Source organism: Cnephaeus nilssonii, assembly GCF_951640355.1.
Source record: "Cnephaeus nilssonii genome assembly, chromosome: 10".
Lineage (NCBI taxonomy): Eukaryota > Metazoa > Chordata > Mammalia > Chiroptera > Vespertilionidae > Cnephaeus > Cnephaeus nilssonii.
Window position 1 is genome coordinate 36,491,198 of NC_137081.1, and position 13,771 is coordinate 36,504,968.

A 13,771-nucleotide genomic window follows, 5' to 3' on the forward strand; every position below is an offset into this window, starting at 1 on the left:
TAATTTTTGCTTTTATTAATTTCTGATCTTATTTTTTTCACCTTTGTGTTGAATTCATTATTTTTTTCTAGCTTCTTGAGTTGGAACTTAGAGCATTAATTTTTAGTCTTCCTTCTAAAGCTATAAATTTTCCTTTAAGCATTACTTTACCTGGATCCCCCATTTTCACTATCGTTCACTTCAAAATATTTTGCAACTTCCCTTGTGATTTACTATTTGACCCATTGAATATTTACAAATGTAATGTTTAATTTCCAAGCACTTTGAAGCTTTCTAGTAGTTTTACAATTATTGAGTTTTAAATTAATGCTAAGAGAACACAATTGTATGATTTCAATCCTTTGAAATTTGTTGCAACTTTATAGCCTAGGATTTGGTTTATTTTGGTTAATATCCTATATGCACAGGGAAAGAACATGTATTCTACTGGCTGTATAGGTGTGAATTGGGCAAGTTGGTCAATCCTGTTCTTTGAACTAGGCTGTGTTGGTTCAAGGATCGAGAAACAAATAGTGGGATCGAAGAGTCCAGAACAGATCTTCACATATACATCACTTGTTTATTATGGGGACTCTTTCCCAATTCAGTGGGGAAAATGGTATTTTCAATAAATGATGCTGGGTTAACTGGATACACACATGGGAAATACATGAGCTCTAACCCCTTTCCACACCATTCACAAGAATTAATGTGGCCCATCACTATGTGAACGTTAAAACAATTACACTTCAAAAAAACAACAACATACAATATCATTATGAAAAGGCATTAACCATAAGAGAAAGGACTGATAAATTGGACTTCATTGAGAATAACTCCTGTTCGTTATAATCAATAGCAACCACAGAATAGTACAAAGTATTTGCAGTCTCTTCAATACAATGAAAATCCCCGGGCCCATCTCTAACACAAGCCCATGTGTCGGACCAGGGACGCGTATCCAGAATATATAAAGAACTCTAGGAATCAATAAGAAAACGGAGCCGGGTGTGAACGCAGATGGCTGAGGCCCCAGCTAGGTCCTAATCACTGGGCCATGCGGGGCAGCTCCCGCCCTCCGTGAGCGCGTACCGGGAACTCACTCAGGCCTCCTTAAGCGGGGAAGCTCCCGCGCGGCTCCGCCCCGGGGGTTGCCTTTTCCTTAGAAGGCGAAGCCCTAAGCCTCGCCTTTCGCAGGCGGAGAGTCGCGCGGTGCGCCCCGCGCTCCCCTAGCCCCCACGCCGCCGCCGGAGCCCTAGGAGCGCGCGAGGCCCCGCGCACTCCGCGCTCCAGCCGGGCTCAGGGGCGGGCGCCGGGGCGGGCCCGCGTCCTCGAAGGTTTGGATGTTAGGATCAAGATCGCTGGCGACGGCGGCGAGCAGATCCTGAAGCCAGAACTCCTCCTGGGCCCCCGCGCCCGCGACATGCGGCGGGAGAGGTGAGCCGGGCGCGCGCGGTGTCCCTCCCCTGGCAGACGCGCCATGGGAACGGCCAGGCCAAGGGACAAACACCGGGGATGGCGCGGCGGGGCGCGGAGGTTGTGGCAGGGCCGGGCTGGGGTCCTGGCTAGCTCGGAGCAGGCTGGGCTGTGCCTCCCGTCCGCGCCTCCGCCGACCGTGCACTCATCTTTGAGCGCGAGCACGGCGACCCCAGAGCAAATCGCCATTTCCCCTCGGCCTTTTTTTTATCCCTGGCGGCCGCGGGGGGTCTTTGTTATTTAATCCGGAATCTAAAAGAATGTGACTCCGTGTTTTTAAAGACTTGGGGCAGAGAAACGCACGGTTACACCCTGCTGGCCGCAGCCCTTCCCTGGAGCTGTACCCGGCCGGTCTTTCCGTGCGCCCCGGCCTGGTGCGCGGACTCGATCGAGGTGCACACCGCGCCCCTTCCCGCCCTCCTCGCGCGGCCGGCCTTCCCCTCTGCCAGCCAGGCCGGGCTGAGCGCTGTCTGCCCGCAGGTGCGGCGCCCCCTTCCCGCATCCCCGCCATGGAGGTGCTGCGGCGCTCTTCGGTTTTTGCCGCCGAGATCATGGACGCCTTTGACCGCTCGCCCACCGACAAGGAGCTGGTGGCCCAAGCTAAGGCGCTCGGCCGGGAGTTCGTGCACGCTCGGCTCCTGCGCGCCGGCCTCTCCTGGAGCGCTCCCGAGCGCGCCGCGCTCGCCCCGGGCGGCCGCCTAGCAGAGGTGTGCACGGTGCTGCTGCGCCTGGGTGAGTGTGGGCCCAGGCGGGATGGGTCCCCAGACTGCCCCTTCTGAGCTGGTCCGCTGCGTTGGGCCCACTGCGCCTTAGGGTGCAGCTGTCTCCACAGTGACCCGCCCACGGGGTGACCTGGCCGAACCCTCCACTTCTGGCCTCAATCTCCCTTTGGGGCTGACAGGGGGCTGGTCTGGGGAGGGGGTGGGGGGAGGCCCGGAATAGCCATGCATAGAGGCAGGCTACCCAGGCGATGCTCCCCATCTCTCTCACAGTCCTGTATTTACCCCTCTCAGGGGCTCCCTGCACACTACAGACCTCCCCCAACTTGTCTGCTCAGCCCAGATTTCAGACAGTCTGGCCATAAAGGATAGAAAGCTGTAGGAAGAATAACGTTTTGATGGCTACATTTCCAGTGACCCTTGTACTCAGCTGGGCACAAATATCCTTGGTCGGACCACATGCCGGTGTTTATTTTGGAAAATAGGTCCTTTTAGTTACTGGCTGAAATCCTGCCATCTGCTGCTCTTTCCTCTTGATTTGGAGGCCACCAAGGCCCCTCCCCTGCCTCCCCCCCCCCCCCCGCCCCCGTCCGCAGAACTGGGTGCCCAGGACAGCTGACACCACTGTGGGGCTGGCCCATATTTGTTTCTGGGATCACACCCAACCCAGTAACTGTCTCCACCTTCTCCAGGGTCTGGACCCCTCACCATGGGCACTGAGGTCCTGACCTCCAGCCATTCTCGGTTCTGGGAGTGGGCACTTGGAGAGCAGGAGGCAGCAGAGATGGACCCTGACCAGTCCTCTCCAAGCCAAGGGTGGGGAGATGCTGACACTCGTGTTTGCTTGTCCCTGTTTTGTGTGGCCCCTGGGAGCAGGCTTGTATGTGTATCTGGCCCCCCAGGAGTGTGTGTGAGAGACACAGATTCAATGGGGCGTGTGCAGGGCTCCAGAAGGGTGGTGCCCCACCTTGGCCGTGGGTGTGGAGAGCAAGTGGGTTTGGGGATCAGTTAGGGGTCTGGAGTGCCTGGACTCCCGTGAGGTCAGCTGCCCACTGCTGCTGCTTCTAGCTGGGCTGTTGGGACGACACTGGGGGGCACCTTCTAGACTCTAGAGGACCCCTGGCACGGCTTGGAGAAGTTCTGTCTGTCCTGGCTTGCTCTGCAACCCTGCCCTGGCCTTGTGGGGCTGCCCCTACCCTAGGCCTGGTGTCCCCGTTGTTTCAGCTCTTCTGGAAAGCCCTGCTTTGCTCTCTGCAGATCTGATGGGCTCGTTTTTGTCCCTTCCGTCCTCTGTTCCACTCTGAGAGCCCCATGCTTTGGGCCTGGCCTGGGTAGTTGCACTGGCCCTCTGAGACACTCGGCCTTCAAGGCCCTTTCCCAGGGTGCAGCCCGGCCACGTCCAGTCGCCGGGGCACAGCCCCTGCCAGATGGCTGAGGGGGCCTTGGAGGGAGGTGACTTGGGTCCCCAGAGCGAGCGTGTATGTCTCATTCCCCGCATCCTGCCCTGGGCCTGATGCTGCCTCCCTGCCCCCAGCCCCTCCTCAGCAGACGCCCAGCTCCGGGGACAGCACACAGGAAGAAGCTGGGTCACTTCCCATGGTCAGTCTCTTGGGATAATTCTCCAGCAGCCCCCAAGGTCTCTGTGGGAACAGCCAGGCCAGCCCTGGGAATTTCCATGCCCCCTCATCACCCCGCCTCAGTTCTGCTTGGTTCCAGATCTTAATTAATTAGATAGTGTGCAGCTGGCTCCAGGGATGACTCTGGCGTCCTTATCGGCCAGGACTGTCCAGTCGGCGTTTCCCTGTTTGCTTTGGCCGGAGAGGTGGGCTGAGAGACACCCAGTACGCGTCTGTGGAATTCCCGGCACGTCACTGCCAGGGGCGCCGCAGGGAGCGCAGGCAGCAGGCAGGGCGGTGACAGGGCCTGTCCTCCGCGGTGTGGCCGCCCATGCCCACACCCACTTGGCACAAGCGCAGTTGGAGCTCGGGCAGTGCTGGAGGCCCCAGATGATGGCTCAGTTCCTTGGTTCACCGAGCGGTGCTGGGGCCTGAGTGAGAGTGGCCTCGGAGGCAGTGGCCAGGGCTGCCCACCTGTGTGGGTCGAAGTCCCTGCCCTTGTTGGGTCTGGCAGCTTGCCCTGTCTGCCTGCCGCCCGGGCAGCTCGCTGTGGGCCATGAGTCACCCATCAGGCACGGCCCATGCTCCTCCCGGGATTCCCACCCTACCAGCCCAGCCGGATTGGCCTTAGGTTGGGGGGGCGGGGGAGGGGGAGGCGGTAGGGGGAGCTGGCTCATCAGAAGGGGTGGGCCACAGAGGCAGGTTCTGAGAGTGCCCACCCCACCCCTCTGGTCTTCCTCTCCCCAGGGGCTGAGTGGGGGGTCATATATAGGCAGGTCAGTGCAGGAAGGGTTTCCAAGCCAGCTGTGGCTATGGGGCTGAGGAGTGGGCTGGTCCCAGGCCCATGTGACACGGGGCTGGGGTCAGGCAGGTGTGGAGCCCTCTGACCCACTCGTGTGACTGCAGGGGACGAGCTGGAGCTGATTCGGCCCAGCATCTACCGCAACGTGGCGCGCCAGCTGAACATCTCCCTGCACTCCGAGAGCGTGGTGACTGACGCCTTCCTGGCTGTGGCGGCCCAGATCTTTGCTGCAGGTAAGTCTGTGCATCCAGCCCCGGAAGCCAACAATGCCAGTGTGGCCCTGGGGTCAGGGCCGGGGCCGGGGCCGGGGCTGGGGCTGTGCTGCTCTCTTGGTGAAGACGGGGAGCCCGCCAGGCAGCTGGCACAGAACCTCACATGGTTCTTGTTAGACATTAGCTGGGGCTGCAGTGACCTGAAGGCCTGACCCGGCTGGATGGGGCCAGGGAGTCCTGCACATGTCCTGTGGGGCTTGGGTTTCATTCAGCCAGGCGACCAGGGACAGAGCGGGGCCTGAGTCGTAGGCCTCTCTCAGTGGTGGCAAGTGCGGCAGCGAGACACGGGACACAGGACTGGCCCGGACTGGGGGCTGCCAGCTGCAGAATCCAGCCTCCAGGGCCACCAGTGGGTGGGTCAGTGCTGACCTCCCTGGGCAGAAGTTACCATGGTGAAGACGGCATGAGGGGGTGCCTGCGTGGGCTGGGGATGCATTCCTCCAGAATGTTCTCCCAGTGCTGATCTGGATCCTGGGAAGCCCTGGGGGGTGGAGGGACTGTGACCTGTCAGGCACCTTGTGGAGGGTGAGGTGGGTGGGGCCATGGAGAAAGCAGGAGGGCGAGGTGGGTGTCCTGGGCTGATGCCTGCCCTTGGCCCTTCCTGGACTCCCACGTCCCTGGCCTGATGCCGGCGCGTGGGTGGCCGCCTGTGTCTGTCTCCAGGCTGTCAGGCAGCTGGTTTACGAGCCCAAGGCTGGCTTTAAAAGGAAGGTTCATCTGTGAGAAGGCAGCTCTGGCCTGCTAGTGGTTGGGACTGAGCAGGGAGGCGGGGGCCTGGTCCCTGTTGGTTGTGTGTGTGTGTGAGGGGCCAGAGCATCCTACCCTAGCCTGCCCAGCCTTGCCCAGTGTGGGGACAGGCCTCAGCGGTGCCCTCCTGCTTGTTGCCTGTGGGCTCCTTGTCACCTCTTGTCCATCCCGGCCCTCGGGGTCCTTGGGCCCTTTCACCACAGGGTGAGCCCAGCCATCAGGCAGCTGCTGGCCCTTGTCCCTTTCTGCCCGTGGCTCTGACCATGTTGCTGCCAGGCCTTGCACAGGCTGACCCTCGGGCTGGGCTCCCCTTCTTTCTCCACCAGGCCTGGCTTCCTCTGGTTGGGGCTGGGGCAGGGGCTGTGCCGGTGCTGTGGGCAGCTCCAGGGCTGTAGGGCAGATTTCCATGGATGCCCCTGCAGTGGTCGAGCCCCCTCCTAGGGAGAGGCAACTTTGGGCTTCTCAATTCACTTCAGTGGAAAAACTAATTTTTCCCTCCCAGATTAAAAGTTGGCAAGAGTTTGCATTTTTTCCCTTATCACAAGAGCAAATTATTTTACCACAGAAGAATCAGAAAATAAAAACTCTTAGAAATAATACTAAAAAGACAACCCAGTTTAAAAATGAACAAAGAATCGGAACAGACATTTTTCCAGGGAAGATGTACAGATGGCCAGTAAGCCCACGAAAAGATCAGTCGTTGTCAGTCATTAGGGAGACGCACACCAAAACCACCAGAGACACCGTTTGGCACGTGGGAGAGCTCAGGCAAGAGCATCCGGTAGCACAGGTATTGGTGAGGATCGGAAGAGCTGGAAGCTCCATAAGCTGCTGGCAGGATTGGGAAGAGGGCCGATGCTTGGACGAGTGCCAGAGTCTGTAAGGCAGTTACCATGAGAGCCAGAGAAATGAGAACACGTCCACACAGAAACTGGCGCACACGTGTTCAGAGCAGCAAGACTCCTAACAGCCAGGAAGGTGCAATGACCCGAGTGTTCATCACCTGAGTGGTAGACAGGGCGTGTGGTCCATCCACGGGATGGGATGGATTTGGCCACGAAAGGATGCCCCTCAACCTGGATGAGCCTGGACCGCATGGTGAGTGAAAGGAGGCAGACACGCTGGAACACACAGTGATTCCATATGTGACGTGTCCACCACAGGCGAGTCCACAGGACAGGTGCCTGGGCCCGCGGATGGGCGTGACTGCTCATGGGGGCAGGTTGCTTTTTGGGGTGATGAGAATGTTCTGGAATGGTTGCACAACTTTGTGAATGTACTAAAACACGGTATCTCACTTTGGAGGGATGAGTTTATGGTAGTGATTATTACATCTCCATAAATGGTAAAACACAAAGGAAACAGAATGTCCCTGGAACTCAGTGTCCTCTCACGGGGCAGCAGGCACCTCTCTGCAGACCGCACCACAGAAGCTGCTGTCACGTTCTCAGATTCCAGGCTGTAGTCCAGGCGGCGGGCTCCGTCCCCACCGCCCACATTAAGCCTTCACCTGCCCTCTCTATGTTGAGCACCTGTGAGTGCCGAGCCTAGGGGTGCCCAAAGCACAGCTGTGAGCAGAACAGGACCAGGCCCGGTGCCCTGTGGCATCTGGTAAGTGGGGAGCATAGTGTGAGGGCCTGAGTGGTGCTAGGAGGGGGACCTGATTAGAGCCCTGGTGGTGGGGGAACTGTGGCCTGAGAGGGACGAGCCAGCTCTGTCATTTCAGACGTGGGCCTATTTTGACAGAGGGAGGTAACAGTGACAGGAGGTTTTTAAGCAGGGGAGTGACATGATTTGATTCATGAAGTTTTTATTGAGGTGGAATTCATATAACACAGCTAGCCATTTTAAAGGGCACGATTCCGTGGCATGTGGTGGGTTCACACTGTGCACCCCCACCCTGGAGTTTTTCACCATCAGGAGGAACACGCATGCTCATTAGCTGCCCCTCCCCCCACCCGTCCCAGTAACTGCGGACCTGCTTCCTGGACATCGTGTAGATGGGCTCATACAGGTGGCCTTGGTGTCACTGCCCTCGCGGAGTGGACATCAGAGGTGTGTCCAGGCTGCCGTGAATGTCGATGCCTCACTCCTTATGGCCGAGTCACACACCATTGTCTGGATGACCCTAGTGCATTAGTCATTTCCAGCTTTTGGTGGTTGGGAATAAGGTTGCTGTGAACTTCATGAACAAGTATCTACTCAAGCTGATTTCTGATTCATTAGCTGTGCTGCTGTGGAGGTAGACGGAAGGGCTTCATCTCTGCCCGCGTGTCCTATCTCAGCCTGCAGGTGGCTGTGCGTCCATTGCGAGGCTGCAGCTGCCTGGGGCTCACGTTGCCATCTGAGTTCTGATCTCGTGGACTACGGTCTGCATCCCATTGTAATGCACCCTTGGGTTATTAGTGAGCATTTTTCATGTCTAACGGATTGTTTCTGTTTTTCCTTTTGTGAATCAGCTGTTCATGTTCTGTGCTCATTTCTTTGGAAAGGTTTCGCTTTTTTCTCATCCTAATATATAAAAAGCCAGGGGCCGTCACGACCTAAATGACCGATGGACGACAGCAGCAGGCTGCGCGTGCAGCAGGCTCGCGTGGGCAGGGACTTGTCACAGCAGGGATGGGGGCGGGGGAGGCGAGCCCAGCGGAGGAAGGCCTGTACTCCCCACGTGGGGGTGGCGGCGGCTGTGAGCGCTCCTGATGGCCCGCAGGCTCTGCTTGGTGCCGCTCACAGCCGCTGCCACATGCTGTGGTATAAAACACATTGTGTAAGTTAACAGAAGCGCAGGCACCACCTCCATGCCACACCCCCACTTCCATCGGTCCCACTGGCCCTGAGGCGCCCTCCCTGAGCTGTTTCCGGCGAGGCCTGTGGGAAGATCCCACACTTGGAGCGCGCCTGGCTCAAGGAGGCGGGCGGCACCGCAGGCATCACAGCGGGCAGCCCAGCTCCCTGTGTGCCAAGGGCCTGGGAGGACCCCGGTGACAGAGGTAGCACAGGGACCAGTGATGAGGCGGCTGCGATGGCGGTGGCCCCTGCGACTGTCGGTGTGCTGGTCGTCTGTGGAGCCCTCTCAGCCGGCTGCCCTCGCTCTCGCTGTTGCCCTTGCTGCTGGCTGATCCCGGTGCAGCCTCCTGGCCCAGAAGGTGCATGATTGTAGGGACAGCCACCGTGGCGAGCCAGATTGACATCCTCCTGGCCACACCACGCATGTTTGCAGATCTGCGCAGGCGCAGGCGCAGGCGCAGGCGCAGGCCTCCGGTGCACGCATCCTCCCCCCCCCCACCCACGTGTGAATGTCCCCCAGAGCGCTGTCACCCATGCATGCCCGCAACAGTCCTGGACCACGGTGCACGCACGTTCCCCCCACGCCTCTGCCGCACTTCTGTCAACCCCGGCATGCCTATGTCCCCCACATGACGTGCGCATGTCCCCTCCAGCACGCTCATGTCCTTTGGAGCGTGTCTGGGTGCTCGGGGTGGGTGCCTGTGAGATGACAGTGAGAGGGCGGAGTGGTGATGCCCTGTTCCCACGAAGGCCAGTGTGGTGACGAGATTGCCTCCGTGGGGCTAATGCAGATGCTGAGGTGGGAGCAGGTACGGACAGACACACCTGGTGGGCACGGGGCGGCCCTCGCTGAAGTGCCTTTGGTCAGCGTTTGAGTTCGGGAACCCAGAGGAGGCAAGGAGATCTGTCCTCTCAGTGAAAAGGCAGGAGAATTGGGGCGACTGCAGAAGAGGAATGTGCACTTTGGGTGCCGGCACCCATGAGCGAAGGCTGCCCTGACTGAGCCTTGCTCGCTCAGGTCCTACCGCGCTCCTGCCAGGCAGCGGGTGACAGGACGTGCTTTTCCGAGTTAACGAGAGAAAACATTGATTCTCCCACTGCCCGCGAAGGTGGAAAGTGGAGTGGGGAGACATGCGGGGAGTGAGTGAGGTTCCCTGTCTGGGGGTTCCAAACCCGCCGTTGGTTCCTTTCACCGCTGACTAGAGATATACAGGGTGTCCCCCCAAAATGTACACACACTTTGAATACCTACTAATTCCAATGGGTTTAAGTATGAAAAGAAAGAAACAACAATGGAGCTGTCATCTGTTAAGGTGCGGGCATAAATCATAAACCAGCAGTCGGACATCCCCCGAGGGGTCCCAGATTGGAGACGGTGGAGGCCGGGCTGAGGGATGCGCCCCCCCCCCCCCGTGCTCCCCGCCCCGTGCATGAATTTCATGCACCAGGCCTCTAGTTAATTTATAAAATCTCTTTATATATTAAGGGAGTTCATACCATATATTGTGCAAGCGTTCTTCTCTGGGTGGTTCTTCTCAGCTCTGCCCCCCCCCACACACACACAGCTTGGGGGTCTGGGAAGGCCCTTCCTCCCATGGAACACCCTGCTGCCCCATAGAGGGGTGCTCAGGGGGATAGACAGGTGGCAGGTGTGGCTCAGAGCTTCTTACTGTCCACTGTGTCCAGTGCAAGTCAGTCAGCACCCTCCACCCCCTCAGCTTCCTCCTCGCTGAATACTTTGCAGTCCCATTGCCTCCTCCAGGAGATGGGGGCTGCGCAGGGTCGTCCGGGGCTCTGGCACAGGTGCACAGCTATGCAGTGGAGTCCAAAGAAACCTCTGCCTAAGAACTACCCAAAGGGTGGGCAGGACTGACCTGCGGCAGATGATGGCCAGGCACCTGTTCAGGGGTGCTGTGGGTAGGGGCTGGCCCCCTGAGTTTCATCCCCAGCCATCATGTGACCCCGCGGGCTGGACTGGAGCAGGGTTTTGGCGGCCTTCTGCTGACCAGCCTCTTCTCTCTGCAGGCATCACGTGGGGCAAGGTGGTGTCCCTGTACTTGGTGGCTGCGGGGCTGGCTGTGGACTGTGTGCGGCAGGCCCAGCCCGCCATGGTTCATGCTCTCGTCGATTGCCTCGGGGAATTTGTGCGCAAGACCCTGGCAACCTGGCTGCGGAGGCGCGGTGGATGGGTGAGTGGGGTCTGGGGGTGCAGGGGTGCTAGGGAGGGGAGTGGTGCGAAGGGTGGGAAGATGGGTGAGGGTTGGGCTGCTGGGTCCAGGATTGGCCTGCTGCCCCACCTCAGTGTTGACCTGTCCCTCCACCCCCAACTCCAGCTCTAAAGACCCGCTACCCGGTCCCTGCACTGCAGAAGGCGGCCTGGGGAGGGAATTCAGGCCTGAGAGGGAAGGGCCCAGCACTGCCCTGCCCTCCCCACCGGGCTCCAGGGCTTAGTGAGCGACGGCGTTGGTCATCCCCAACACTGTCTCCGTGCCCCTAACTGCTCACCTGGCCCAGCCAGACCTTGGGGGGCTGCTGGGCTCTGGGCATGGGGCGGGGACCCTCAACCATAGATCTGTTTTCTCTGTAAAATAGGTGGAATATACTGGCAGGAGTGCTGAGCTCAGCCCTCCATTGAGGTTGCAGCCAAGGGCTGTGGTCTCATCTGAAGGGGGCATTGGGCGGGGAGGTATTGCCTCCAAGTGGCTGTGGCACCCCCAGCACAGGGACTCCCGTGGCTGTGGCACCCCCAGCACAGGGACTCTGAGGCCTCTGTCCTCTCCTCCCCCCTCCCACTGGGGCTGGACATGGTGGCTTCCTGGCGTGGGGCCCACCTGCCTTCTCTCCCACCTGAACTCCTCCCTTTCCTTTTCACCATCTGAATCCTCATGGGGAGGTTTGGTCCCTGCTGGAGCTTTCAGTCCCAACCAGACCACAGATCTTCCCTACGTGGCTCAGTGCTCCCTGTCGACTCAGCTGACACGGGTGGAAGGCTCGGGGGGCCTCCGCTCCCCAGCTCTGTTCTCAACTGTCCCTTTCTCCCTGCAGACCGATGTCCTCAAGTGTGTGGTCAGCAGCAACCCTGGCTTCCACTCCCATTGGCTTGTGACTGCACTCTGCAGCTTCGGCCGCTTCCTGAAGGCCGTCTTCTTTGTGCTGTTGCCAGAAAGATGAACCCGGCCCTGGAACCAGGAGGCTCTGAGCCGAGGCATTGCCCTCCTCCCGCAGAGCCCCTCCTCCCGCCGAGCTCCTTCTCTGCACACCCAGACCCTGGGGAAGTGGGGACGCAGGCTCCCCTGGGCCTGGAGCTGGCCTTCAGTGCCCACCTGTGGCCCTGCTCTGCTGTGCCTCCTCTGGAGCCAGAAGGTCAGGGTGACCTCCCGGGCCCAAAAGGAAGGCAGCTGGGAACACCAAACTCTCACTTGACTCCAGGGTCCCATCCACGAAGGGTGACCATGTCAGGACATTTGACCTGAAGGTGACTTGGGCCTGGCCAAGGCTAGAGGAGCCGTGGGATCTTACCGACCCCACAGAGCATAAGGCTCCTGTGCTGTTGCTTAATCCATTCCTGGAGGGAGAGTGTTCCCACCTGTGGCAGGAACCAGGCTTGGGCTCCAGGCCGACACACCTGACCTGTGAATGCACGAACTCCTGACCTACGAGGACGGGGTGTGTGTTCGATTCCAATAAAGTGTCACAGCAGGGGAAGGCGACCGCCTGCGTCTGTGTGCCTATCCTGTGGCTGCCCGGGACCGGACAGGAGGCAGGTGAATCCTGTGATAGGCTGACTTCCCTAATTGGCTGCCTTCTGCTCCTGTGGCCCACAAGCAGGAGCTCACACACCAGCACGCGCACACAGGTGAACAAGAGCAGGGTGCCCAGTCACCCTACTCCGCACAAACCCCGTCCGTCCCTGCCGTTCCCATCCCTTTGCTTGGCTGACAGCCCTTTCCTTGCTGCAGCCTGCCCCATGGCCCTGAGCCTGGCTCCTCTGTCCCCAGCAGGGCCTGTCCCCTGCAGCCCATCTGACTCCCGCTCGAGCCACAGGCACATGGCACAGGAGGCCTGCGATGTGGCTTCTCGGCCTCAGTTTCCCTGTCTGTACAAGGCAGGTTGAGCCAGACAACTGCTAAGGCCTAGCCCTGCTTCCCGTGCATCCTCAGGAAGAAGAAGGGTCCCGATGGCGCAGCTTTCCTCACTGCCCCCATTGCCCCTCCCAGCCCCCTAGCCCCTGCACTGCCCCCTGGGCCTCTGCTCAGCACCCCTTCCCCAGTGGCCTTGCAGTGGCAGGTGGAGAGAAGGAAGGGAGCAGGCAGGAGAAAGGGATGGGGGTGTGGAGAGGAAGAGGACAGCCTCAGACCAGTGCTGCACAAGGCCACCCTGCCTGCCCCGCTTTCTGTCATTCACTTGGACCAAATGTGCTGGCATTTCCAGCATAAAAAGGTAACGTTTCAGACGCTGAGAGCACTCAGGAGCAGCAGGGGTGAAGTGACACATCAGTGGTCTATGCACAGGCAGGCAGAAGGGACACTGGGAGCGGTGCCCCATTTCCAACAGCAGCAAAGGGTCACGTTCTAGGTGTGAGCCAGACAGGCGAGGACAGTCAGGATCCTAAAGACACCCAAGTAGACGAGCAGACAGAAACACCAGCTCCCAGAGAGGAAACCCGCGCGAGGAGGCGGTTCTCCACGTTTAGGAAGTTAATGTAATCCTTACCAAAAAAATACCAGAACGGTTTTTTCCTAAATTTAAACAAGCTAGTTATAAAGTTCATATGAGAGAAACCAAAAAGCAAAAATAGCCAGAAAAACCCTTAAAAAGAAGAGGAATGAGGAGGGACTGGGCCATCTCTACCAGGCACCAGACCAGATGCAGACGGCAGAGGCGCGGGACATCCAGACTCAGGCCCAGGCCGAGGACAAGCCCGGGAGCGGTGGCAGCGCAGGCAGTGGGGAGGATGGGTTTGTCACTGATTGTCGACTCACAATGAGCCACTTGGAAAAAACACGAAACCAGACCTTACATCCCACTGCACCAGTCCAACTCCAAATGGACCAAAAAGCTAAATTAAAAAAAAAAAAAAAACAGTACTAGAAAAAATAAGTGAACTTCTTTGGAACTGAGGAGTGGGCGAAACACTCCCAAATAAGATTTAAAATCCAGGAACAATAAAAGACAAAATATATACTGGAAGGAAGTGTTAACATTTAACATTTTCAAATATATAACTTGAGACAAACCAATAGTGGATGTCAGGGACAATGACAATGCCTGTCTAATGGGTGGGCACAGGGTTTTATTGAGGGGTGATAAATTGTTTTGGAAGTAGACAGGTAATTGTTGCACAACTTGCAAATAATACTAAATGACACTGAA

At 58.3% G+C, this 13,771-nt stretch overlaps 1 protein-coding gene across 1 annotated transcript; it reads left to right on the plus strand.

The window, feature by feature from the left end:
• The first annotated feature begins 1,182 nt into the window (after window positions 1-1,182).
• On the plus strand, window positions 1,183-13,771 carry BOK (BCL2 family apoptosis regulator BOK). Its single transcript, XM_079781871.1, has 5 exons — window positions 1,183-1,416; window positions 1,936-2,187; window positions 4,697-4,825; window positions 10,424-10,587; window positions 11,444-13,771. The coding sequence occupies exons 2-5, from the start codon at window positions 1,965-1,967 to the stop codon at window positions 11,567-11,569; spliced, it is 642 nt and encodes a 213-aa protein (XP_079637997.1). The 5' UTR covers window positions 1,183-1,416; window positions 1,936-1,964; the 3' UTR covers window positions 11,570-13,771.